This window comes from Serinus canaria, chromosome 12 (genome assembly GCF_022539315.1).
Source record: "Serinus canaria isolate serCan28SL12 chromosome 12, serCan2020, whole genome shotgun sequence".
NCBI lineage: Eukaryota > Metazoa > Chordata > Aves > Passeriformes > Fringillidae > Serinus > Serinus canaria.
In genome coordinates, this window is record NC_066326.1 from 20633526 (window position 1) to 20657335 (window position 23810).

At 43.3% G+C, this 23810-nt stretch overlaps 2 protein-coding genes across 17 annotated transcripts in view; one reads left to right on the forward strand and one right to left on the reverse strand.

The window, feature by feature from the left end:
* Positions 1–19381, forward strand: NINJ1 (ninjurin 1). 9 transcript variants are annotated; one of them, XR_007778647.1, is made up of 7 exons: positions 19–245; positions 6916–7150; positions 11320–11481; positions 13359–13962; positions 15511–15597; positions 17383–17469; positions 18410–19381. XR_007778647.1 is itself a non-coding variant. In XM_030227843.2 (4 exons), the coding sequence occupies exons 1-3, from the start codon at positions 174–176 to the stop codon at positions 11472–11474; spliced, it is 462 nt and encodes a 153-aa protein (XP_030083703.1). In that variant the 5' UTR covers positions 19–173; the 3' UTR covers positions 11475–11481; positions 13359–15303. The 9 variants fall into 9 exon arrangements, 1 of the variants encoding a protein (XP_030083703.1); XR_007778650.1 differs by having other exon boundaries at positions 13359–13542; positions 13627–13962; positions 17383–19381; XR_007778652.1 differs by having other exon boundaries at positions 1–245; positions 6921–7150; positions 17383–19381.
* The window catches only part of CARD19 (caspase recruitment domain family member 19), a 20852-nt gene continuing 12627 nt past the window's right edge, over positions 15586–23810 (reverse strand). For 4 of the 8 annotated variants that reach the window (XM_030227841.2, XM_050979344.1, XM_050979343.1 and 1 more), the window contains one exon: positions 20803–23356. In XM_030227841.2, coding sequence (XP_030083701.1) covers positions 23244–23356 — 113 coding nt within the window. In that variant the 3' untranslated portion in view covers positions 20803–23243. Of the gene's footprint in view, positions 16745–20802; positions 23357–23810 lie in introns of those variants that run through there. The other 4 variants (XM_050979347.1, XM_050979346.1, XR_007778636.1 and 1 more) reach the window with 2 other exon arrangements.

Genomic DNA, 23810 nt, shown 5'->3' on the forward strand with positions numbered 1-23810 from the left:
CAAGGAGGCGGGGAAGAGCCGGGAAGAGCTGCAGAAGGCGGGGTAAGGGGGCCCCGGCGGCGGGAGCGGTCCCGGGCGCGGTGCGGTGAGGCCGGGCCAACTCCGGGAGCCGCTGCTCCGCGGGGAACCTTCCCCTGCCCTCGCCCGGGACAACAGGGGCCCGCCCGGCCGCCATGGACTCCGGCAGCGAGACCCACGAACTCAACGGGACGGCGGAGGGCGCGGAGTCGGCTGCCGAGGAGCAGGTGAGGGCCGGGCCCGGCGGGGCGGGGCGGAAGGACCCGGCGCCCGCGTCCATCCTGCCGTGTCCCTCCCGAGGCCGGGCGGGACGGGGACTCCGCGGGCTGCGGTGGCGGTCGGTGTTGCTCGGTTCTTGCTGGGTTTTTAGCCTGCTTTCCGCGCACTCCGCGCCATTGCTCCTGGGAGGCCGCTGTTGGGTCCGTGTGCCCAGGCAGGGCCGGGCGGAGCATCCCCGGCCGCTCCTGGTTCCTACAGCTGTCACCCGTCACTAGGGGCCACCAGGTGACGGGTGACAGCTCGCCCGGGGCCCGCCCGCAGCTCGGCGCAACTGCAGGGCTCTGCCCACCCAGCTGGCTCGGGTGAGGAGATCGGCGCAGAATAAGCAATTACAAAACTAGGAGGAATTACTGAAGTGGTTGTGCCTATATGGTTAATTTCCATGCAGTAATCAAAATAAAAACAAGAATATCCAGCTTTTTCATAATGTGTGTAGTCAAAACATGACCAGACATCCTCACTGGGAAATATTAATTCGCATTCTTTTTAAGTATAAAGGATGTTTGCAGAACATGCCACTTATCTGAAGAAAACAGACGGGTAAAAGAGTGTCTTTTATCTTGGTTTGGAAAGGACTAAATTCTAAAGGCAGCTCGTACTGCAGCCTAAGCCTCTGCCACAGAGAAACCGCTGTACCAAACATTCTGTGTCACTGGTAAAATGTTCTGGTTACAGACAGACTGGGCTGATTGTATAGCACATCTGTCCTTCCTCCAACCCTCCCTCCGTAACAAACATTTGGAGTCATGAATATGAAACCAAAAAAATAAAAATCTGTTTTTAATAAATCCTGGAAATCCTACCTAAAGTTAATTGAGGCTGGGATATGCAAGTCAAACTGGTGGTCTGGAGTGGTTTGCTCTAAACCTCTGACTTCTCAGGAGTTCTCTTATTTTCTTGATGCAGCTTTGTGATTGCATCACAGGTACTCTTGGTGGGGGTTTTTTTCCCCAATGTGGTCTGCTCCAAGAATTTTTCAGCAGCTTTCCTGTCTTACTTCATCTTTAGTTTGCAAGCAACCCTCATTTTGTTACATCTTTCCCATCAAAACTCAAGTTCTCAATGAGTGCTATGCAGATGTCAGGCTTTTGGAAGCAAGAAATTCCTTGCTTCTAGGATAGGACTGGTGTGGCACACCTCACTGACTAATATGTGCAATTACACCTGGCAGAAGTATCTCATCTCTTCTTCAAAGGCTCTGTTCATACAATTACAGATTATAATTGTTTTTTCATCAATCTAGTTGCTTTCCTTGTTCATGGTCCATATTGAAACACTCTCCATCCACCATGTTGTAAAATCTACTTTAGTGTTTCCAAGATAACAGGACATGCTAGATGAAGAGTTAAAGAACAGCTATGAAAAAGATTAACAAGAATTGGGTAGTAGAAATAAACAGTTTTAATCATGTTATTCCTAAAAATGTGTTCAAGTCCAGATATCAATTTAGGAGTAATTTGAAACATGGCAGTAATTTGAAATGTGGCAGTTTCTTGGCATCATAATGCAAGTAACAGCCTGTAGGAACTTGAAATTATTTTGCTACATATAGCCTGAAATGGTATGTTCTCACTAGTCATATCAAACTGAATTTGGAGTGTTCTATATATTCTGCATATTGATACTATTGGTGTTAAGTTTTTGCTTGTGTATTTTTCAAGTAGCTAGAATAAACAAACAGTGTGTTAACCACACAAAATAGACAGTCCACAGCCCAGTTGTGAGAAATAGTATTGTAAGACAAAATGAGTGGAATGAGTAGTAATAATGGAAGGCAGAAAAAATTATACAGGAGCAAACTTCTATTTAAATAGATGTGTGAACAAATTTAAGTTACTCCTTCATTTCACAAATTTAGTCATGAGGTGTGTTGATTATTTTACAGTAATTTATGAGTAGAAATATTTTAAATGGATCCTAGAACCAGTACAGCTTCAGGAAGACAGTGCTTGGTCCTCAGCAGACTGTAGTTTTCCCTTCTTTAATATTAACTCTTTTAGCTCTCAGGAGTCAACATGATTGCTAGTTTTTTTCTTAATGTAGTCATACTTGCATGTTCTATAATGTTTTATATGTTTGTATAAAAGTGATTCTTCTTAAGCATAGGGTTTTGGAGCTCATAGAAAATCATGATGTCTATGAAATACAAATACATGCTGAGTTTTTCCCTTTTTACTTTTTTTTACTTTTCTTTTTTTTTTTTTTTGTTGTTGTTGTTGTTGTTGTTGTTGTTTTTTTTTTGTATTTGCCTGCAACCATAGCATGTGATTGCAGAGTTCTCACAAACTAGTTAGTGTTACACTGGGTTGGTACTTGGGTGAACATCTCCCCCCTCTACTCAAAATGAAATTATGAAATTTCCTTGGGAAATGAAACTGATGATTCATTTCAGAGCCAGAGTAGGGGTTTTTTGCTCTTGAGTCAGTGTTAAGCTGAACAAGTGATATAATGTTTTTTTGAAGGATAAATCACAGAGTATTCTCTGAGGCGATGTACAAAGGAGCGTGAAGGGCCTGGAGGGGAAGCCCTGGTCTGTTCAGCTGGAGAAGAGGAGGCTGAGGGGAGACTCACTGGAGTCAACAACTTCGTTGTGAGTGACAGACAAGACTGATGTCTTTTTGTGGTGACCAGTGATAGGACCTGTGGGAATGGCCTGAAGTTGTGTCAGGAAGGGTTAGGGTGCATCTCAGAGAAAGATTCTTTCCCCAGAGGGTGCTGGGCACTGCTCAGGCTCCCCTGGGAATGGGCATGGCCCCGAGCTTCAGGAGCCTTTGGACAGTGCTGCCAGGGATGCCCAGGCTGAGATTGTTGCGGGGTCTTTGCAGGGCCAGGGACTGGGCTGGGTGGTCCCTGCAGGTCCCTTCCAACTCAGCCTATTCTGTGATTCTGTAATCATCCATTACATGACTGATACAGCTTAAAAATATTTTTGTTGGATGAATACTTTTTGTTGAATATTTTACCTGACTGTTTTTAGATCAGCAGGATCTCTGAGATGGAGGGGAGGTCTAACTTCAGAGTGGCCATATATGGCCCTTTGCATTTTCAGTGTGTAGGTGATGGAGATATGGACAGAAATTCTACAACTGTAAGTGTTATTAAATACTAGTGCAAAGCTGCTAGTTCAATCCTGTAGGTTTGATCTTAGAAAAAAATAAAAATTCTGAAATGTTGTTCTATTTTAGTCCTGTATTATTCCTTTCATGTCTGATCCATCTCTTTTTTGATTTAACTGGAATTTTTTCCAAACATGAAATTTTCCCTCAAAGATTTGGAAAAATCAGCCATGTGGTATTTTTCTGAAAGATTAATACTTCAAAACTGTAGTAAATTACTTCTTAAACAAAATTGCTTTTAAGCATCTTTTTAACAGTTCTGATTGTGAAGAATATTGCAGAACACAGTAAAGAGCAGCCCCACTAAGTCCAGTATGGCTCAGCTTTAGTTCTGCATAGCTTCATTGTTATTCAGCAAGTTTCCATTGTTATATAATTCAAACTTATTCCTAAACACGAGATTTTCAGGAAGCTTGCTCTATGGCATTACAAACCCAGAGGTCATTCTGGTCCAGTCTTGTTTTCAATCAAAGCTGTTGGCCCATAAAATTGCATTAATAACTAACCCCAAATAGAAAGAAAACTGCTGTAATCCTTTCTATAGCAATTTACTGTATTTAGCAAAGATCCTTTATTGTTTTCAAATATTTCCATATTCAGTGCTGTTTCCTTCCTGTTGAATCACCAGGTGGGGCTTTGCTGTGATTCATTCAGCACCTGAGGACATTGGCTGCAGAGCCCCTTGTATTTGCTTTTTAATAAATGTAACCAGTAAATCCTTTCTGTACTTGAAAGGGACTCAGTTTTTCTGGGTGTACCATTGAAAGGGGGAGTGAAGCAAAGCAGATGAAGAGTGTGTACTAACACAGAGGGACTGTGAACAGTGCAGTCTTGGAGTGAAGGTTCCGTCCTACAGAACCAAAAACATGCAGTGCTCTGGGCAAGCAAACTGCCCCTGCTTCTGTGAGGAGACCTAGAGTGGTACTGCCTGTGGGGACAGCACAATGTCACTGTGAAAATCAGCTCTTCCATGGTATTCTTCAGTCACAGATGGAGCTTTTCACTCCCGTCCTTTGTCTAACTGTGCATAGACCAGCACGGCAGGCTGTTGTGGTGTGAGGCTGAACTGGGGACCTGAAGGCAGGCAGGGAATTCTGCAGGGAATGGTGTCCCAGCTGCACATGGCTCTTACATACGTGTGAACACACGTGCTGGCTTTGCTCAGACTCCTTTGGAGACACAAACAGGAGGGCTTAGCTTGTCTCTAACAAGGAATTTGAATGTTGAATGTGTGTGAGGAGATGTTTTGGTTGCGCTGAGACTGAAGCAGGTCTCGTGCAATGCATACTGCTCTTTTGCCAAGTGACACCTGCAGGAAAAGCATTCCTTTACATGTATCCTAGAAAATATCCTGACATTCCACTGTCCCTCTGTACCCCTGTGAGTGCTCACAGCACAGGAAGTGTTGTTTGGTGCTGTGGGCTGCACACATTGCTGCATGCCTGGAATCCCCCTGAAACCATAAAGCCACATAACCAAGCTCTACTATAATTTCTTGTCACTCATGCGCCAGGGTCAGGGCAGGAACAGGCGAGAGGCAGGATCGTAGCAAAGGTGAAGAAGAAAAAGAACCGCGTGGTTTTTATAGAGTGGTACCATAGATTCTGTTCTATTGGCTAACTAACAGAAACATCTATCTCACGCACTGTCCTTAGAGGAACAGAAAAATAAAGTAGAAAAACAGCACCTGCAAATTGTTTATAGTCAACAGGCTATCACATCTTTCCAGCTCCCTAAAATTTCTCACAAGCTGCTGTGAGAAAGGCTTGTCGTCTCTCTCTCCCTGTCCCATGACATCCACAATTTCTGTTGTACAGACTGTCACTCTCCTGAGGTTAAGGCAACATCTCTTCTTTCATTGCCTGTGTATATATTGCTGTGTAACATGCAGTCTGATCTTAAAAAGTGCCCATGTAGTACTGACTGCATCAGCTTCAATACCTCTGGCAGCAGCCTTCAGCTTGCTCCCAGAAGACAAGGCTAATTTGCTCTTTTTTTTGTATTTTTGTTTTATGGTTTTCCAACATCAGTCAGGAGACGGGAAGTGAATGTTTCGGGGGTTTTCATGATTACAGGTCATTTTTCCTGATGAAGGCAAGATCACAGGCTGAGAAAAACCTCTGACATTTTCTGCTGTCCTGTTACACTCAGTCAAACATTTAGGCTTGTGATGGATGACGTGTCTGGTGAAAACAGGTCAAGTTTGGTATTTAAATGCCCTGAAAAAACTGGCAATGTGTATATGAATATCTACCCTGTTTAAAAGGAGGCTTTTAGGGCTGGACTGTGGCAAGCCTGGCTGGGGAGTTGTTTAGTGCTGCTGAGGAGAGTAATTAGAAGGTGTCTTCTGCATTTGACCTAACGTTCAAAGCCAGACTCCTTTCACAGGAGTCTGGCTAGGAGCAACACATTTGGGCAGTAAAAAAGAAGTCTCTAAGAAGTAGGTTTAAAGAAGACAGCTAGAATAAGCTTGCTTTTCATATATTTGTCTATTATTTTTTAAGTCTAGAAGTAAGAGCAGACAGAATGAAATTCCTAACCTGTTCAGAGACAGCAAGATAGAGGATCACTTACTCTTCCTTCCTCATGGAGTTCAGCAGCCAAATCTAACCTAGTTACCCTAAGCTACATCTAATCCATAGAGAAATAGGCACCTCTGGAAGACAAGCAGTGAAATTTCAAGTCAGGTCACATGAATCATCATCAGGAAACACTCATCTATTCATCCCATTGGGTTAAATAGCCTTAAGTTTGCTCTTCAGTTGGTTTTTATTTTCCTGTTTGTTTGCAGAGCAATTAAAAAAAAAAGCAAACAAATGAAAAACAACCCAAAAGCAGCTGATGTGAAAATGGGGAAAAAAAGATTCCCTTGTAATTGGAAAATTCTTGGCAACAACACATCATATGATATGATGATAGTTAAGTGGAAAAACATCTGTGTATGGGTGTATGGATGGCCCTGGACAGTGGCATGGCGAAGGAAGGAGTAGCAAGGAAAGGAGGGCAAGCAAACCTCACAGAGTGGCCAACTTCACATCTGTCCTTAAAAGAAGACTCATGAGTAATGGAAGAACTTTTTGGATGTGTAAGGAGAGAAAGTAAATTTAATAAATATCTGTATTTTTAAGTGTGCCTTCAGAAGTAAATTAGTCACAACAATATGTTGTTTGCTGGATTGTGTTACAGTGGTTTTTCCCTCCCAACTCTTTCTCAGTGCAAACTTTTCAGCCTTTCCAGTCTCTTCTTTTCCTAGGGTAGAAACATGCTGACTGTTTAAACTGATCCTATAGGCAAGCTGGAAAAGGTGCCAAAGGGCAGTAGAAGAAGGCACTGTTTTCTGTTCTCCTGGAGGACAGGGGTAACAGTGGGAAAGCTGCACAGAAGATCTCAGCACTGCTGTGGCTCTGCCCGTATGATCACAGGAATCATTTGGTGGGCCAAGTGATGTCTCACCACCAATTAAGAGATGTGAAATAACCATTTTCCTCTCTGCTGGCTCCAGCACAGAAGGTGGCAGTGGTACCAAAGGAACAGACCCATCAACATCAACCACTACGCCAACAAGAAGAGCGCGGCTGAGAGCATGCTGGACATCGCCCTGCTGATGGCCAACGCCTCCCAGCTCAAAGCTGTCATGGAGCAAGGGCCCTCCTTTTCCTTCTACGTCCCGCTGATCATTCTCATCAGTCTGTCGCTCACCCTGCAAGTTATGGTGGGAGTGCTCTTGATATTCCTTGGTAGGTAGCAACAGCAAGAACCACTGACGTGTATTTTTCTTATAGGACACAGCCTATAAGATGGTAAATAAACACACCCTTTGCTTTTAAAAAGCCTTTACCTCAGAACTGATTCAGGTTAGAATCACAGAATCGTTTAGGTTGGAAAAGACCTCTAAGATCATCTAGTCCAAAAGTTAACCTAGCACTGCCCTGTTCACCACTAAACCATGTACAAAAGCATCACAATTGCACATCTTTTAATTATCTCCAGGGCTGGTGACTCAGCCAATTTCTCTGGGCAGTCTGTTCCAAGGCTTGATAACCCTTTCAGTGAAAAAATTTTTCCTAACACCCAAAAATACAGATTTTCTCTTGAAACCGTAGAAATACTGCAGTAAAGAGAGGAAGGGCAGCTTTATGTGAAATCTTCAGTTTTTATTACCTTCCTCCTACTCATTTGCCCATACTATGAATATTTTTTCCTCCAGAAAGCCTGAGGAGGGAGGAAAATTATGAAATATTGTAAAAGAAATGTCAGTAGGCCAGATAGGATAATGAGGTCTATCCAGTTTTTTCATAATAATTTTTTTTGGTAAGACCTGTTACTTAATCTTATGACTGAAATGTATTTCTTCCATATCATATAAGAAAATAATGTGAATGGGGAACTCCAAAAGGGAAGTGAATGTCAAAATGTCCATGGTGTGGACATTCGCACATTTTGTTGGTGTGGCATGTTGTCTTTATGTTGGCTGTGTTGCAATCAAACTGCATCTACCATTGCCCACCTGAAATAAATAACACTGCCATGGTAGGAAACAGCTGTGGATCATTTCTGCTAATGGATCATTTAGTCTCATAATATTTTTCAAATCTCATCCTTTACCTTAGTAGGAACTAGATAACTGACCTTGTGCCTAATGTAAATGAAAAGGCAGACTTCACACACGGCATTTAATGAGGTATGGGTGCCACGTTTGGCATCCCTGTCAATCTTTCAGTGTTCTGCTCTCTTAGTGAAAAAACAACTTTCTGTTCAAGAAAAAGTTCCTAGGGATCCAGGATACACATGGCTTGTAATATTCACAGTTGATGTGGCTTTTTTCTTTCTTACAAAAGAGATGGAATACAGCTGTCTCTGCATTTGTTAGAGTTGGTGCAAGAGCAGAATCCAGGTCTTGGCTCAGAGGAGATTGCAGAAGGGGACTGGAAAAAAACCAACCTGTTGATGCGGGCAGGTGTGGAAAACGAGTAATGGAAAAAATCAGTAAAATAATTCTGTGTTCCTTGGTTGAAGTCATCTCCCCAATTGCTTCAGCAGGCTTTGAGGCTGTAAACAAGCTCCCTGATTTCCTGTTGGGCAATAATTTCTCAATAATCTCAATAATATGCTGAGATACGGCTTTTTAATGCTTGTTTCTGCAAGACACTGCTGAAATGGTTTAAATTGCTGTTATGTTACGGGCCACATTTCAGTCCCATTGGTGGTTGGAGATGGGGATGACAGAAACACCTCAAAGCTCCATGTGACAGTGTGTTTTGGTGTCCAAACCTAGTATATATAGGGGATTTGAAAACCCTAATCTCAACTGCTAATTGGTCTGATCCCCACACAGCCCACCTCCTGACCAGTGAGATGTCTGCAGCTTAGGATGGCACGTTGAGGTTGAGGTTCCTGTCTGTCAACCCAGGGACCAGTTTATGGAACCAGTTGGGTTTCTTATTTATAGGCAAATTAATTGCCCAGTACAAGCCAGCTTGTACTGTGACAAATTGCTGTCAATTTTATCTTTGTCACATTGAGGGTAACAGAGCCCTTGGCATATGGTGATGCACTCTTGGAGCAGTGTTGTCCTGCTAAAGTCAAAGACAGGAAGAAGACAGGAATCAGGACACAAAGGTATGAAGATACAGGCATCAGAGCAAGAACTTCCTTTTCACAATGTATATTTTATAGTTTTGGCTTGCAGGAATAGTTTGTTTCTGTCCAGCCATGAAATTCTGTCTCTTCAAGCTCTCACATGGCCAAACAAAAGTCTATGCCACAATCCAGTTTCTTTTCTTGAGTCAGGGTTTTATCCTGGGAGCTACCAGTTCTCACACTTTTTACTAGGTTTTAAAAGCTCTTCCTTCTTCTAAAGAGCCTTTCACGAAAACAGTGTGAGAAATGTTCAGCAAACTTGTCCTTGGAAGGGATTTGGTGACCCTAACTTTTTGGAAGAAGAGCAAAGAATGTCTTGAAATAGTTTCAGAGGCATGAAATCATAGTAATCCATTATAATAAAATACTTAAAGAATAACTGGTCTTAAGAACATTTTCACAAACACCCTCACCTTAAGAATATGCTGTAATTACAAAGATAGGATTACTGCAATTCTACTTGAAAGTTTAGAGCTTTTCCTAAACTGACAAGTATTACTTGTCTTCTCTGACTGCCCTGTGGACAAAGGGACAGCTCTGAAAGTGTCAGTTTGCCTTTCAGTGTGATTGCTTTTAACTCACATAACAGGTCAGGCCATTATTGCCTTTCTATTTTTATACATCTGTCTCAAATGCTCTTATTCTATGTTTCAGAACTAATGGTTCAGTTTCATTTATTCCTTGCTCACATGGCAATACTAGAGTCCTTCCAGGTCCTATTGGGGTGCAAACATCCACATGCCTCCAGATACTTTACAGATATGTAAACTCATTTTAAGGTTGAAGTACTACTGAACCTACATTATTTAATGCCTGCAGAGGTGTGCAGTAGCTTCTCAGGGCAGTTCCCCCACACTGTTCTTCAATGCTTTGCCTGGCCTGTGATGTTTGACCACACTGCTTTAGCAAACAGGACTTGAGCTCAGAATTCCTTGAAACCAAAACAGCGTTATTAGGGACCCCAGGTGAACCTGGCTGTTAGCACTTCAGCATCACAAGTGTGTTTGTGACCACTTAAGTGCTTCAACAACAAGGATTATTGGTTCAGTGGTTCACTTCTGCAGTATGGAACATGGTGATGATGGTACAAGCAAGTAACAAGTTTAATTTTGTGTGGTAGAGTCATAAGCTGTATGTCTATGTATGTGCCTATCAGAAGGAGCTCTAGGTTTTATGTTGCTGTAAAAACTTGTCTGGGATAAACTTTTTCCCACATGTTGTGCACATGCAGACACAAGCTCCAGTGATATATGCTCTTGAGAACTTCGAGTCTCAACAGACAAAACCCATTCTCTAGACATGCTCCAGAATTCATCAGCACTCACTTCATCAGCATCAAAGGAATGTAGCCAAGGGTCTCAGCTGCAGGGCCCTTGCTGCTAGAGAACAGAGACAGGAAACTCTTGGGTTTTCACATGGTATTTCAGTGGGCATCATAGTATTTGGTCGAAGTTGGATCTGATGACCTTTTCCAGCCTTAATGATTCTATGATGCCAGGCAAGTGCCCCAGACTTCTCACTGTCTTAAACCAAACCTATTATCAGCCCAATGTAACTAATTTGTATGCTATCATGAGGCCTGGATTCAAAGCTTACACTCCATTAGTGCCTGTGTGAGCCTCCCTCACTCCCTTTAGCAGTTCAACCAAAAAACAGCTGCAAGAAACAAAGGCAAATGTTTACACAGCAGATGCACTCTCTAGAAAGGACTGCAGCGACACTGCTCTGACACCTCCCTCTGTTTAACTGATAGAGTACCCTTGCTTTCTGAAAACAGAATCAGGGCAAAGGCAGGGAGTACAAGGGAATACAAGCTGGGGAAGGGCACCAGTACAGAAAAAATCCAGCACTGGTAATGAGATTTATGGCATTTTAACTAAGAAATTTACCTTCATCCTGTCAGGGCTTCAAGTTTCATGTATTCAAGACTGAAATAATTTTTAAATGCTTAAAGTCTGCAACAAAGCTAGGCTTCAAAACATCAAGAACTCGAAAGATTTCTAGAGATGTTAGTGCATCCATTACTTCCCATGTGTCTCCACAGAGATTAGATGTTAATTACTGGAAGTTAATAAGTTCCTTGTGGTTACAGACCATCCATCCCCTTAGCACTTTCACTGACACTTCAGAATCTGACTTCTCCTTTAAATATGACTGATCCAAATAGCTTAGCATAAGATAAATTCTGTAACTGCAGCAGAAACCTTTTATTCTGGATTTTGAAATATACATATTATTAAACATTTTTTCTCCTTTCTCTTTGAAGTAAAATATGACCTTAACAACCCTGCAAAACATGGAAAACTGAATTTCCTCAACAACCTTGCAACTGGACTAGTATTCATTATAGTAGTTGTGAATATTTTTATCACTGCTTTTGGAGTGCAGAAACCAGTTGCTGAGCCAGCATCAAGACAATAAGGACCAGGTGAGTGTGGGCTCCTGCAGCATGAGGTAGCAGAGCACTGCATCCAGGAATGCAGGGCACACTGGGGCACTTCAGAAATAGCCACAGGCTGATCTCTACTGCTGAAGTTCTTGCAGATACCTGAGCTCACTTCCCATTAGTGCAAAAGCAGAAGCTGCTGGGAACTGGTAAGCTATTGCAATGTGTTTGTGAATGTGGAGTTCAAAAGTTGATGGCAGCACATGTGTCACCCGTAGGAAGTAGGATTGTCCTGGCCTTAGCCACTCCTTTTCCTTACTGCTGACTGAGACAATAAGGGAAATAATGTTGTTCTGCTTTCTCCAAATGCCTCTGCTTTTTTTAAGGAAGGTTTGCATCCGGTCTCTTACTTAATGCTGAAGACAATCTGTTTCCAAGTAGCTAGGGCTGTTAAATCTGACATGTAACACTGCACATGCTGGAGCCTCTCAGTTTCTGTGCTGGCTCCGGATTGTGTGGCCACTCTGTCCTTCACAGGACAGGGCTTTGCCCTGTGGGAGACTCAGCTCACAGAGATGAACACTATCACTTCACATGTGGCCATTTAGGACAATCTTGTTGCTCTACCTGCACTTGCAGCTTTGTTCTTTACTTATACAGAAGGATAAATATAGGAATTGTGGGGATCAAACTGGGTATCTCCCCAGGCATGACGAGCAGTTTGGGAGGACATAAACCTAAATTGTAGGCTTGTAATGCAAGAAGCACCATGGTCAATATCAGCCTTTGAAACAGCACTGCTAAGTCTGTGTATGCCAACATTGCTCTGGCACTTGGTCTCTCAGATGTCAGCCCGGGGTCAGATACCAGCTGGAGAAGGAATGGCTGGGTTGGCAGGCCATGGCTGCACTCTGTACTACACAGACAGCCCGTGCAAGTAACATTATTGCTTTGTGCAAACTTCTACAGGAAACCCTTTCTCCATGGAAAAGAAGATACAAGGCCTTTAAACCATTAATCTGTAGATGAATGGTGCAGCAGAAATCTGCAACAAAAATGGGAGTCAAACCAAAATTTATCATCAGTCAAAACAGCATGGGGAGAAATCATTGTAAAAAATTACTAGGAAAATTAAGAACAACTATAATTTATCTCAGGGTGTGAGTGTAATTTTCTGCTTTAACCAAAACCTGTGAAATTCTGGCAGTGAAACAAGATAGTTTTAATGCACTTTCTGGCTATAGTTGCTGCTACAAACAGACTAATAAGTATTTAATTTTAGAAGCAAAGATCACATAGATTATCTGAGCTATTATCCAAAATGCAGGTAGAATGTTGACTTCAGCAGTACATGTTAAAGCAGTACTGAAGCACTAACCCCAAAATTACACTGGCAAAACCAAGGGAGCTGCATGAAGGATCATTGGAATTTTAGCTGCCTTCACGGGATGAAACACACAAAATACCAGGGACTGAGGCAGAGACAAGGATCTGAATTAGGCATAGGAAGCTCAGAACAGAACCAGAAGCTGAGGGGTCCTGCCTCCATGCTCTCACACATGCAGTTTCCTAATTAAACAGACAAATGTGGTGTCCAGAACCTAGTTTTTGCTGCAGACTTGTTAAATGTGAAAGTTCTGTATTGCTTTGGAGCATTACAGCTGTTGTTTGCTCATTTGTACCCATTGCCCTTGCTAAAAACATGTGATCATCTGAATGTAACCTGAAAAATAAGTGGTTTTCAGTCTGTTGCCACAGTCTCCTCAAAATCCTGAGAGAAGTAGGTGGCCACCATGTTCTGGCTTTACCTTTACTATTATGCACCCTTTTCCACAGAAAACTTAATTCCCCCTTTAAAGTAAATGTGTCATTTACTATAATTCCTGTATCACTAAAATATCAATATCTTTGTGTTTCAGAGACCTGGAGCATTCATTTTAGATGCCATTTGCAGTTGAGCCAGCTACACTGGACACAGTGGGGAAAGAAAAATAATTTGAAGAAGCTGGACACACCAAGCAGCTTTCTCAAGCTTCCAACACACTTGTATACCTGAAATTTTCCCATGTGTTAATATTTAAATTGTTTGGCATCTAAGAGAAGGTTAGCTTTGCCCCAAGGATGCTGTTCTTCTGGAATATTGGCATTTCAATTTCTGAAGAATTTTTTTTTCTTTTTTTTTTTCAGAGAAGTAACATAAATTCATGAAACAAGGAAATATCATCTGGTAGCATTTCACAGGACTTTTTTTTTTACTTGTCTTTGTTTTTTGTGGCAATTTGTCATTTCATGATGGTAAGAAATGTCAGGCCTTTGATTCTGGCATGGTCACATTGTCCTTTATTTCACAGCTTGGCACCAAGCCCTTGTACTCTGTAGCCCAGCAGGGCTCTGCCTTTGCAGTGTGTAAAGGTAGCTCTGCTTTTGCACAGCTTTTTGTTTTGCTTTTTTTTCCACTCTAGCTAAAGGAAAGATGAGATAAACAGAAACAAGCAGCATTCTTTTGCTCAGTTTTGTTCACAGGTAATCCTTTTGAATTGTTTCTTCTGGACACACTTAAAATTTCCTGTCCTTCATGCATAGACACAAATCAACTAATTGTTAATGGTTTCTTACTGTGTATTGCTATTCTGTGTATTCTGTCCATTATATGTATTTATTTGAATCACAGAGTAGTTTGGATTCAAAGGACCTTTAAAGTCCATCCACTTCCACCCCTGCCATGGGCAGGGACACCTTCCACTACCCCAGGTTGCTCCCAGCCCCAGTGTCCAGCCCAGCCTAGGGCACTTCCAGGGATCAAGGGGCAGTCACAGCTGCTCTGGGCACCCTGTGCCAGGGCCTCACCACCTTCATTTTAAAAGGTTCTTTCTGATATCAAATTTCTGGAAACTCTATTACAAGTGCCACCTTTTCTAGGTTCTACTGGTAAACTGGAGGATCCAGGGTGAACTTTAACTGTAAAACTGGTACCAGGTGCCTGTCAGCAGCAATGCAAATGGCAAAATTAACTGAGCTGGCTTCCCCTCTCTCTTCCCATCATTGATTGCTGCAGTTTTGTTCCTTTTATGAGTTTATGGCTAAAAGCAAAATAAATTTTAAAATTTCTATTTTTAAATATATATAGAGAGTTATAAATATGTTATAGTCTCTTACCTGCTGGCTCAGGGACTTACACTTTTTCTTAATACACTATTGCTAGTAATGGTGTAGGTTACAATAATTTCTTCAAGAAAAACATTTTAGTAATTTTATTTCAGAGTACCATACCTACAATCAGAAAAATCTAATTTTTCTAGATTGCACTTATATGTAGATGCAAGATGTAGATTTGTATTAATCAATTTTCTTGGTGTCAGTTTTCAAGAGCTCCTTCATACATAAGAATAGAAGGTTGACTTCATGTGTCTCATCTCATTTACAGGTATTATTTCTGACCTTTCTCTTTGGTTATTTCTCAAAGCCCACTGATGTACCAGACTTTCATGTATATGTTCTGTAAGAATTACTTACAGAAAACAACTCAAACTCGTGTGATTAGTAATGGAATAGATGTTCTTTTTAATTTTCTAATTTGTCTTTTGTTGCTTCATTTCCATTGTAACATGTGTTTAACCAGTATCCAGCAGGCAGTGGTTTAATTTTGTGGGCTGTACTTATATAAACATAACTCAGAACAAGTTCTGAAGAGGCATGCAGAACAACTTTCTTCCTGTATTTATTTTTTGCAAACCACCAACTGCTGTAGGACTCTTCATGCCCACTTGTGGCTGTCATGCTTCTGATGCTGCTTCCCATGTCTTTTATTGTGATTAATAAGATTTGCAAAACATTCTCAAACATGAAATCTGTATTTTAAGTCTTTGAAGTCTTCAGAGTTCATGTATTTTTTTAGCAGACAGAAGCATCTGCAAGTTGGTTTCAAGTATAAATAATTTAATCACAGGATTATTATTCTTTTAAGTCAGGTACTGCTTTAAAATCCAGGCAAGTATCTCCGAGGGGCAACAAACAAGTATATATGTTTGACTCATTCTTGGACTCATTCTTTGGTTTGCTGTGCTTTTTCAGAGTTCTTGGTTGGAGGCAAATATCTCTTTTAAAAGATGTCATCAATAATGAAGCGAGATGAATTTTCCAGGGAGCAGTTCATGCCAGGTCAGCCATTTGCTCCTGTTTCATAAGCTCTGGGCAGGGTGAGCACTGCTCATGGTCCTTCTCATTAGTCCCTTCAGCATGCAGAATAGCCTGGGCTGGGATTTTCAGCATAGCTGCACTTACTGAAGCAGGTGACTACAACCATATTTACTGGAACTCACTCTGAGTATTTGTTTTCTAAACCAGATCACTGCTGGAGCTCATTCTGATGCTGAGTCTTATATAAAATGGGCTGAAGCAGAAAACTCCATCCTGGTTTCTGTATCCCCTCAACTGCCATTCAGTTGTTTGAAATAACGACTTCTTAACCCTCAGCGAATTTGCTGATGACACTAAGGTTGCTGGGAGTATTGATGTGCTGTCAGGCAGGAAGGCTCCATAGTTTTATCTGGAGAGGCTGGATCCGAGGCCAGTGATTGAGGTTGAACAAGGCCAAGTGCCAGGTCCTGTCCTTGGGTCACAACAGCCCCTGCAGCTCCAGGCTGAGCCAGAGGGGCTGGAAAGGGCTGGCAGGAGAGGCCCTTGGAGTTCTGGTGGCAGTGGCTGGACAGGATCCTGGGTGGGTAAGAAGGACCAGGGCACCTTGGGCTGTTCAGCACTGGTGTGTCAGCAGGGCCAGGGCAGTGCCCATCCGCTGTGCTGGACATTCTGGGGTCAGTTTTGAGCCCTTCACAACAAGGAAGAGCTTGAGGGGCTGGAGAGTGTCCAGAGAAGGGAACAGAGCTGGGGAAGGGGCTGAGGGAGCTGGGAAAGGGGCTCAGCCTGGATAAAAGGAGGCCCAGGTGGGACCTTTTGGCTCTGCACAATTCCCTGACAAGAGGGGACAGCTGAGGGGGTTCTGGCTCTGCTCCTGGGAAACAAGGACAGGAGGAGAGAGAATGGCTTCAAACTGTGCCAGGGGAGGGTCAGGTTGGGTGTTGGGAGGAATTGGACAGCACCAGTTCCTGGAGGAGGTGGTGTTTCTGATAAGACCAAGAGAAGCTGAGCCCAGGTACATTTCTCAGATCATAGTGCAACTTGAAAAGGGGCTGGAGGAGGCAGCACCACCAGGAGCCCACCACCCAGTGCATGCAGCAGTCTTGCTGGAGCCCATTAGTATTCACAGGTGATCAACAAAGCCGAACCAGAGACAGAAGCTGAGACGTCCCTAGAGAAAGAAGTAAACTGAAATAAATAAGAGAAGGTAATCCAGGAAGAGATAAATAACAACGTGGTCACAGCAGGACATAGGGCAGAGTTTCCATCAGAGGCTGGGTTGCGCCCAGGTGCTGCAACGTGACATGTAAGCTGTACCTGGAGTTTCACTCCTCTCCCCATCACTGAGTACTCCCATCCTGACATTGGAACACATCCAGCAGCAGTGCAAGGGCAGAGGGGGGAGAAGCATGGGCAGAGCTGACCGAACAACTTGAGCTAATTGATAGCTCTTGGGCATGTCAGGAAGCAAACGCACACTGTTGGAAGTACATCTACAGCAAAGAGACAGGAGAAAATGTGGTATATAAAGGCTTCAGCTGTTGGCAGGAATTTCTTATTTTCACTGTATGAAATAATGAAGTCACAGAATCACTGAATCATTTAGGAAGAGATATCAAAGATCATTGAGTCCAACTTTTGACTGACTCCACCTGTAAATGCCCCCCCTCATCCTCACTCCTGATGTTCGTAGTCCATGGCTGTGCCAGTGGGAAGGTCACTGACGTGTCAGTGCAGGATAGGGTGTGAAACACAGGATACAATCTTTTCAAAATAATGTCTAACCAATAATTATCCAACTTCTAACAGGGTGGTGACAAAACATTACCTGGCCTCCTACTGGATACTATGGGTTATTTTGAATTCACTTTTCTCCTCCTCCACAGTCTTTTGAAGGTCTGTTTTCATGGTTCATTTTATCCCCTTGGGTTCTCATAACGAGAACTATTTACTAACCTGGCTGCCTTCCCAGGAAGAGTGCCACAGCTCCCAGTCAGGAACAGACTTATCAATAGCTCTTCATCAGGCAAGTCATGCTTTGACAGAAATGGAGATGTCAAAAACTCCTTTTTCATTCAACCTCCTTCCTGGTGTTTTCCACTCCTCTTTTTCCAGTCTTCCAGCCTAGAAGTTGCCCTACCCCCTTTTTAATGGTACAAGTTTTAACTAGTTGAGAGTTGAGTGTAAATATGGTACCATGCTAGGAAGCACCACACCAGGATTACTGAAACATTGCAAAACATTTTCACTGGTACCAAAAATATTTGAGAATAAATCCGTTTCATCACCACCCAGTATTACCACAGATTTCTGGCATGAAGGATGAAAATAATCTAAACTCTTGGGAAGGCCTTATGTTTCAGATTTGATTTGGACTTGTGGAAGGTATGGAGGGAGACAGCTATGTGTCTTTACCCTGAAATAGGAGTTACTTTTTTCTGTGTCAGAAAACATGATTCACCAGGCATGCCAGGGAGAGCATCACTCAGGAAAGAAATTATTGTATCCCCTCAGGCCTCCTCATCCCTTTTTGAGTTTCAAATCCTGGCAATGTGACTTGGGAACATGACTGAACTTCACAAACTGTGTGAAGTGCACTAACGGGGGAGCATTGGGAGCACACCACAATGCGCCTGTGTGGGTCACTGTTCTCCTTCGTGCTCCATAAAAATTCTTTCTTCTCCATGCTAGTAGAAAAACAGGTTTGAAAGCCCCACATTCCACAGCTGCACTGGTAGGACACCTCACAGCCTCTTGAAGGAACCCTGGTTATCACACAGAAGTCCTGCAAATCTTCAAACCTGATGTCACTGATAATATTTTGCTTAACTTGCAGATACGGGGTGTGATGGAATGATGTGTCTTGTTCATCTTTCCAGAGTCAGGACCAGCCTAGACTCATCCAGGGCTGAATTTCATCCAGCTCAGAATGAGGAATTTACTTCCTACTTGTTTTCTTATTGACTCTGAGATCACCAAGATGAGTTTCACTTGTATCTCACAGGACTCCTAACCTGGGAATACCCTGAAAGATATCATTGCAGTTCTTTCATAGAAAACTGCTGTCTAAATTATTACTATTAATAGTAATTATTATTTTCTGCTATAGTTTTACCTGTTATACCTGGACTGTGAATTTGGTTCCAATCTGATGTAAGTTATCTCTCCACCTCCTGGCAGAACAGAGTTCTTGCAGAGAAGAGCAAAGTAACCATGTTAAATGGGCTGCGAGCCAGCTCCAGAGGCACAGGTGAAACAAAATCCAGCTCTATGCAACCATTATGGATCAGGAATATTTAAGAGGCACAGGCATCACCTTTCCAGCCTTCACTAGGAGCTTTTAAAATGAATTAGCTCAGAGCCCACAAGAAAAACAACGTCAGCTCTCTCTGTTTCTGCTGCAGCGAAGCATTCAGCAGGGAGCAGCCGGGAGGACCCAGCAGCCCTGCCTGACCCGACCGTCCCTGGAGCCGGCGTGGCCGGGCTGAGGCACCACCGGACAGCATGGAGCAGCCTCGGGACAGCGCCCGCAGGGCTGGAGCACTAGGAGACCCCCAGGGTAGCTAAAACCAGAGCTAAAAAGGGGGAAAAAAAGCTACCTGACTGTGGTGAAATATTTTGCTGTGGAGAAGATTTGCTGTAAATCATGCTGGGAGAACATGTCTCACATAGGATTTATCCAAGCTTCATGCGCAGCGGCACTCTAGCCGCTGGCACCCAACTTCACCTGTTACCAGTTCACGAAGCAGAGAGTCTGAAGGGTTTATGCTTTACTAGACACAATGTTATTAAAGATTTATCAACAGCACCATGGCAGAAAGCTTTTCCTTGTGATCACAGTGTAAAGTGGCCTATGCTCCAAAATAGCAAGGGCAGTTTAGGATTCACCCAAAATGTTCTATGCCAAAGCAATGGTACTGAATTAACTGGAGCAGTGTTGCTACATACCTCTCATCTGCCTCTGATTTCTTTCTTTCATTTGGCTCTTATAGCATCTCTATGCAGTGGGTGAGATGAAGATAGAAAATTACCCCCTTCCTTTAATCAGGCTGTTGTTTCACTCCTATCCAAACCTTGGTGATACCCCTGATGCTCTGCTCTGGTCCCTTCCCCTGGCGCCTGGCACAAGGCTGCTCCTGCGGAGGCAGAGGCTCAGGGCATGCTGCCCAGCACAGGCACCAGCACAAGCACAGCCTCCCACTAACACCTGCTCCTCTCCCCAAAGGGCCACAAACCAGTGAGCAAGGAGGGGAGTCCAGTTCCCACTCATCAGGGAGTCAGTCCACAGAACGGCACAGGATGAAGAGGATCTCTCTTCTTCATGAAGTTATCTCAGAGATCCTCCTCCATGACCACTCAGGCCCTGTTCAGCAGAATCCAGTGCCAAGCTCTGGGGCTCCTCTTGCCCCCGAAGAGTCTTGTAGCAGCAGATGCAATCATGGCTCTGGGTTAGTGACTCTACCTAAGGTTTCAAGTTGTATCAGGGGAGATTTAAATTTGATATTAGGAAATATTTCTTCATAAAAAGGGCTGTCCAGCCCTGGCACAGGCTGCCCAGGGCAGTGGTGAAGTCACCATTCCTGCAAGTGTTTAAAAAACATGTGGATATGGCACTTTAGAACATGGTTAAATGGTAAACATGGTAGTGGTGCCAGATCAGCCCTAATTATATTAAGAGCTCTTTTCCAACCTTAACAATTCTATGATCCCATGATTCTCCTGCTACAGCAATGAGTTCCTTTGCTGGGATGCTCAACACTGCTCCTAGAGGCACCGAGGCCAGCAGTTCCCCAAAGGAACAGGCCAGTAACAAAATGGTCTACAAGGTTTTCCTTACATGAAGTCCCTTTTTGGCGTGGTCCAAGTAGCACTTCAAATGAACTGTGTATCAAAGTCCTTTTACTGCAAGAACCAGTGCACCTCCAAGGCTTCACGGGCAGTGACCCTTGGAACTCCCAAAATGACACAAAATCAAGGATTAACCCAAAGACACCCAGTCTTTGAACTGATGAGCCCTGTTAAACTCCAGATCCCTAAACAAGCTAAGCAGAAAATATGCAATTTTGAAATCAGGTGAAAATGTTAAAAATCCTGGTGCAAATACCCAGAAAAATTTAACCATGAGAGCCAAGAGCGCAGGAGGGGTCGGTCAGCAGCCACAGGAGGGCAACAACCAAGGGTGCTTCTGCAAGGAAGAGCAGTGCATTAACTACAAGAAAAACAGCAGCATTCTTCTCTCAGATTTTATTTCAATTTAATTGACAGCTTCACCCCATTAAAAAAAGAAATACATTAATTTGTAAAGGATGTACATTCAGAGAAATTAATACAGGACACAGACCCTGTGAAGTGCAGAAAACTGATTCTTGCCAGCACAGTCAAGGCATGGCATAACATGGAGTAACATCTGTGCACACAGAATGGCAGAGAAAAGCATCCACAATGGCACATTTTGATCAAATATGTTTTCAATTTATTACAATATGAAAAAATAACAACAATTGAAAGAAACAAAAGGAATAACTTTGTCTTGGCAAAGGCACTTTTAACTGCAAACTCCATCCAGCAGCTGTAAAGCAGCCCAGTGCATCCCAGAATGAATTATCACTTCATTCCCACTCCAGCTCATCAGGCACATCATCCTTCACCAAGTCCTTTAAAGAGCAGTCTGGCTTTAAATAGAAATGTGCAAATTCTTTGTAGGATCTATCACTTTGCTTCCCAGCTCTCTGCACACAGACGGTCCCATACTCGGCCTTCAACATTTCCATGGCTCAGCCAGTACCTGCTTAGCTCCTGCTTTCCTACAGGACAATTCCTGCCTACAGCATGGCAGCCACAGTGTCCACCAGGATGGCCTCCACCCTCGGCATGGAACCACCTACAACCCAGCCAGGACAACTTTCCTGCACAAAGTGTGAACCATGTTTATAAATTAATACCAGCACAGTTTCAGCAGAAAAGGCCAAGATGTTCTTGACTTGCCAGGGAAACCAGAATTCTGCAGTTGAACAGCTTCATCTAAGACCCTGCTCGATTTATTCCCAAGTCTGTAACACTGTTTGCCTAGAAGGACCTGACTCCCATGCAGGATATGCTTCCTTCAGGAGCTGAAAATGGGATTATCACTGTCCATATGTGCTGCATAGATGTGCTGGCAGAAAAGCAAGCTCCTGAAAGAAGAATATTCTAAGAATGTCTCCCAGCCCGTGCACATGCCAATTGTATAGGCAGCCTGACATTCACTGTTCATATTAATAACTGGCACCAAGGAAGGAACAAATTATTTTCTATTCTTTGCTGTTAGGTCCTTTAACGCTAGGATGAACCCAGACTCACTTTTTCTTTCTCCTTCCAGCTTTAACCCTTGGCATAGCTCATTCTGGATAATTTTTTTCCCTGAGAGATATCCTCATCTCAAGCAACCTCAGGAAGGGAAGAAAATGTAGCCCTAGCCAAATTTTCCTGTACCATACTGGGAAAGAATTCTTCCCCCAGCCCTGGCACAGGATGCCCAGAGAAGCTGTTGCTGCCCCATCCCTGGAAGAGTCCCTTCGAAGCGCTCTAGTAGTTTAATATCTTGTATTGTGATGCCCAAACTGCCCCCAGCACTCGAGGTGAGGCTGCCCCAGTGCAGAGCAGAGAGGGACAATCCCCTCCCTGGCCCAACTGGCCATGCTGGGCCCGGTGCCCCCCAGAACAGGGATGACCCCCCTGGCTGCCAGGGCACTGCTGACTCAAATCCAACTTTCCATCCACTGGGATTTCCCTTTGCATGGTGCTGCTCTATAGCATCTCATTCCCCAGCTTGTCCATACATGCAGGGTTGCATCATCCCAAGTGCACAATCTGGCACTTTCCCTCGTAGAACTTCATTGGGTTGGTGATTGTCCAGCCCTCCAATCTGTCCAGGTCTCTCTGCAGTCTCCCTTTACTTCACAGGGAAAGGGAAAGCTAAATGAATCTGGAACACTTTTTTGGTAGTCTGAAACGCTTCAGGTCAGACATTCCACTCCCTGAACAGCCCATGGGCTGGGAAGCAGCCTGCAACAGCTCCAGGGCATTCAAACCAGGGCCAGCAGCTGTGTCAGACCAGGAACAAGGCAGACTGGGATGAGGCACCAACAGGGAATCAGAAGACACAATGAATACAAGGCACACATCAAGGGAACTGGCCCCCGTAAACTTTTCACAGGTGCCAGTACCCACCTGAGCTCAGGCAGTGACTATAATGGGTCTGGACAAAACAGTTCTGAGATGGAGATCCATTTCTTAGTAAGGGCTTTGAGTGCATGTGTTTAAGTTCTTTTCTTAAATTAATTCTCACAAAAGAAAAGCCAGAGTTCTTCAAACAGTTGTGATCCTTCATTCCAGTATAGAAAACACATATGCAAACATGACTTCAGACCCATGCTCACTTAAGAGATCATTTTAAAGCTTGTAATAAAAATATTTTTATACAAATAATAAATACTTCAAGCATTTACAAAAATAAAGAGTCCATTCCCATAAAGAAGGACATTTATAGCTGAAATTCCAAATACATCTGGAGGCAAGGCAATTACTGATTAAGCTAGTTAATAAAATCTTTGGTATGAGTACAGGACATTTTTGTCCACTGTTGGCTTCCTTTGGTGTACTGTACAGACAAGCAAAGAGACAGCTTTTCCTTAATTTCTTGACACGTCTTCCAAATACAACATACAAATATTTCTAACATGTCTTCCTATGATAATAGGAGAAAAACCCAAGATTCTCCTGGCTCTTCCTATGACTTGCGTTTCTAAAATGGAATGATGAGAGGAAAAAGAGAAAGTGAACACAGTTAGATTTCATTTTAGCTAGGAAGCAGCATCTGCAAAAAATAAAAACCTACTGAAAATAACTCTAGAGGAAAGCCCATTTCCTTCAATTTGTAGAGATCAACTGCCAAGAGAGGCGAACAAGGAATCTATTCAGATTCATTGCTGCAAGTTGAGACAGGAAGAGGAGATTGATCAGTTAGGGAAGGGGGCAGCTTCACCCCTGAGCACAGCACTGGATGGTGTGGAACCAGTGTGGACTGTTAGTTGGCAGTTAGAGCTAACAGCCAGAGCCAGCAGCATGGGGACAGCTGTAGCTGCTGGAACTCAGCAAATCCAGACAGCATCCCCCAGCCCTGGCCAGGCTTCCACCAGCTCCCAAGGGGTGTGGGAGCCAGAAGGTTTTGGGTGTGTCCCATGACTGCTGGGAATGAT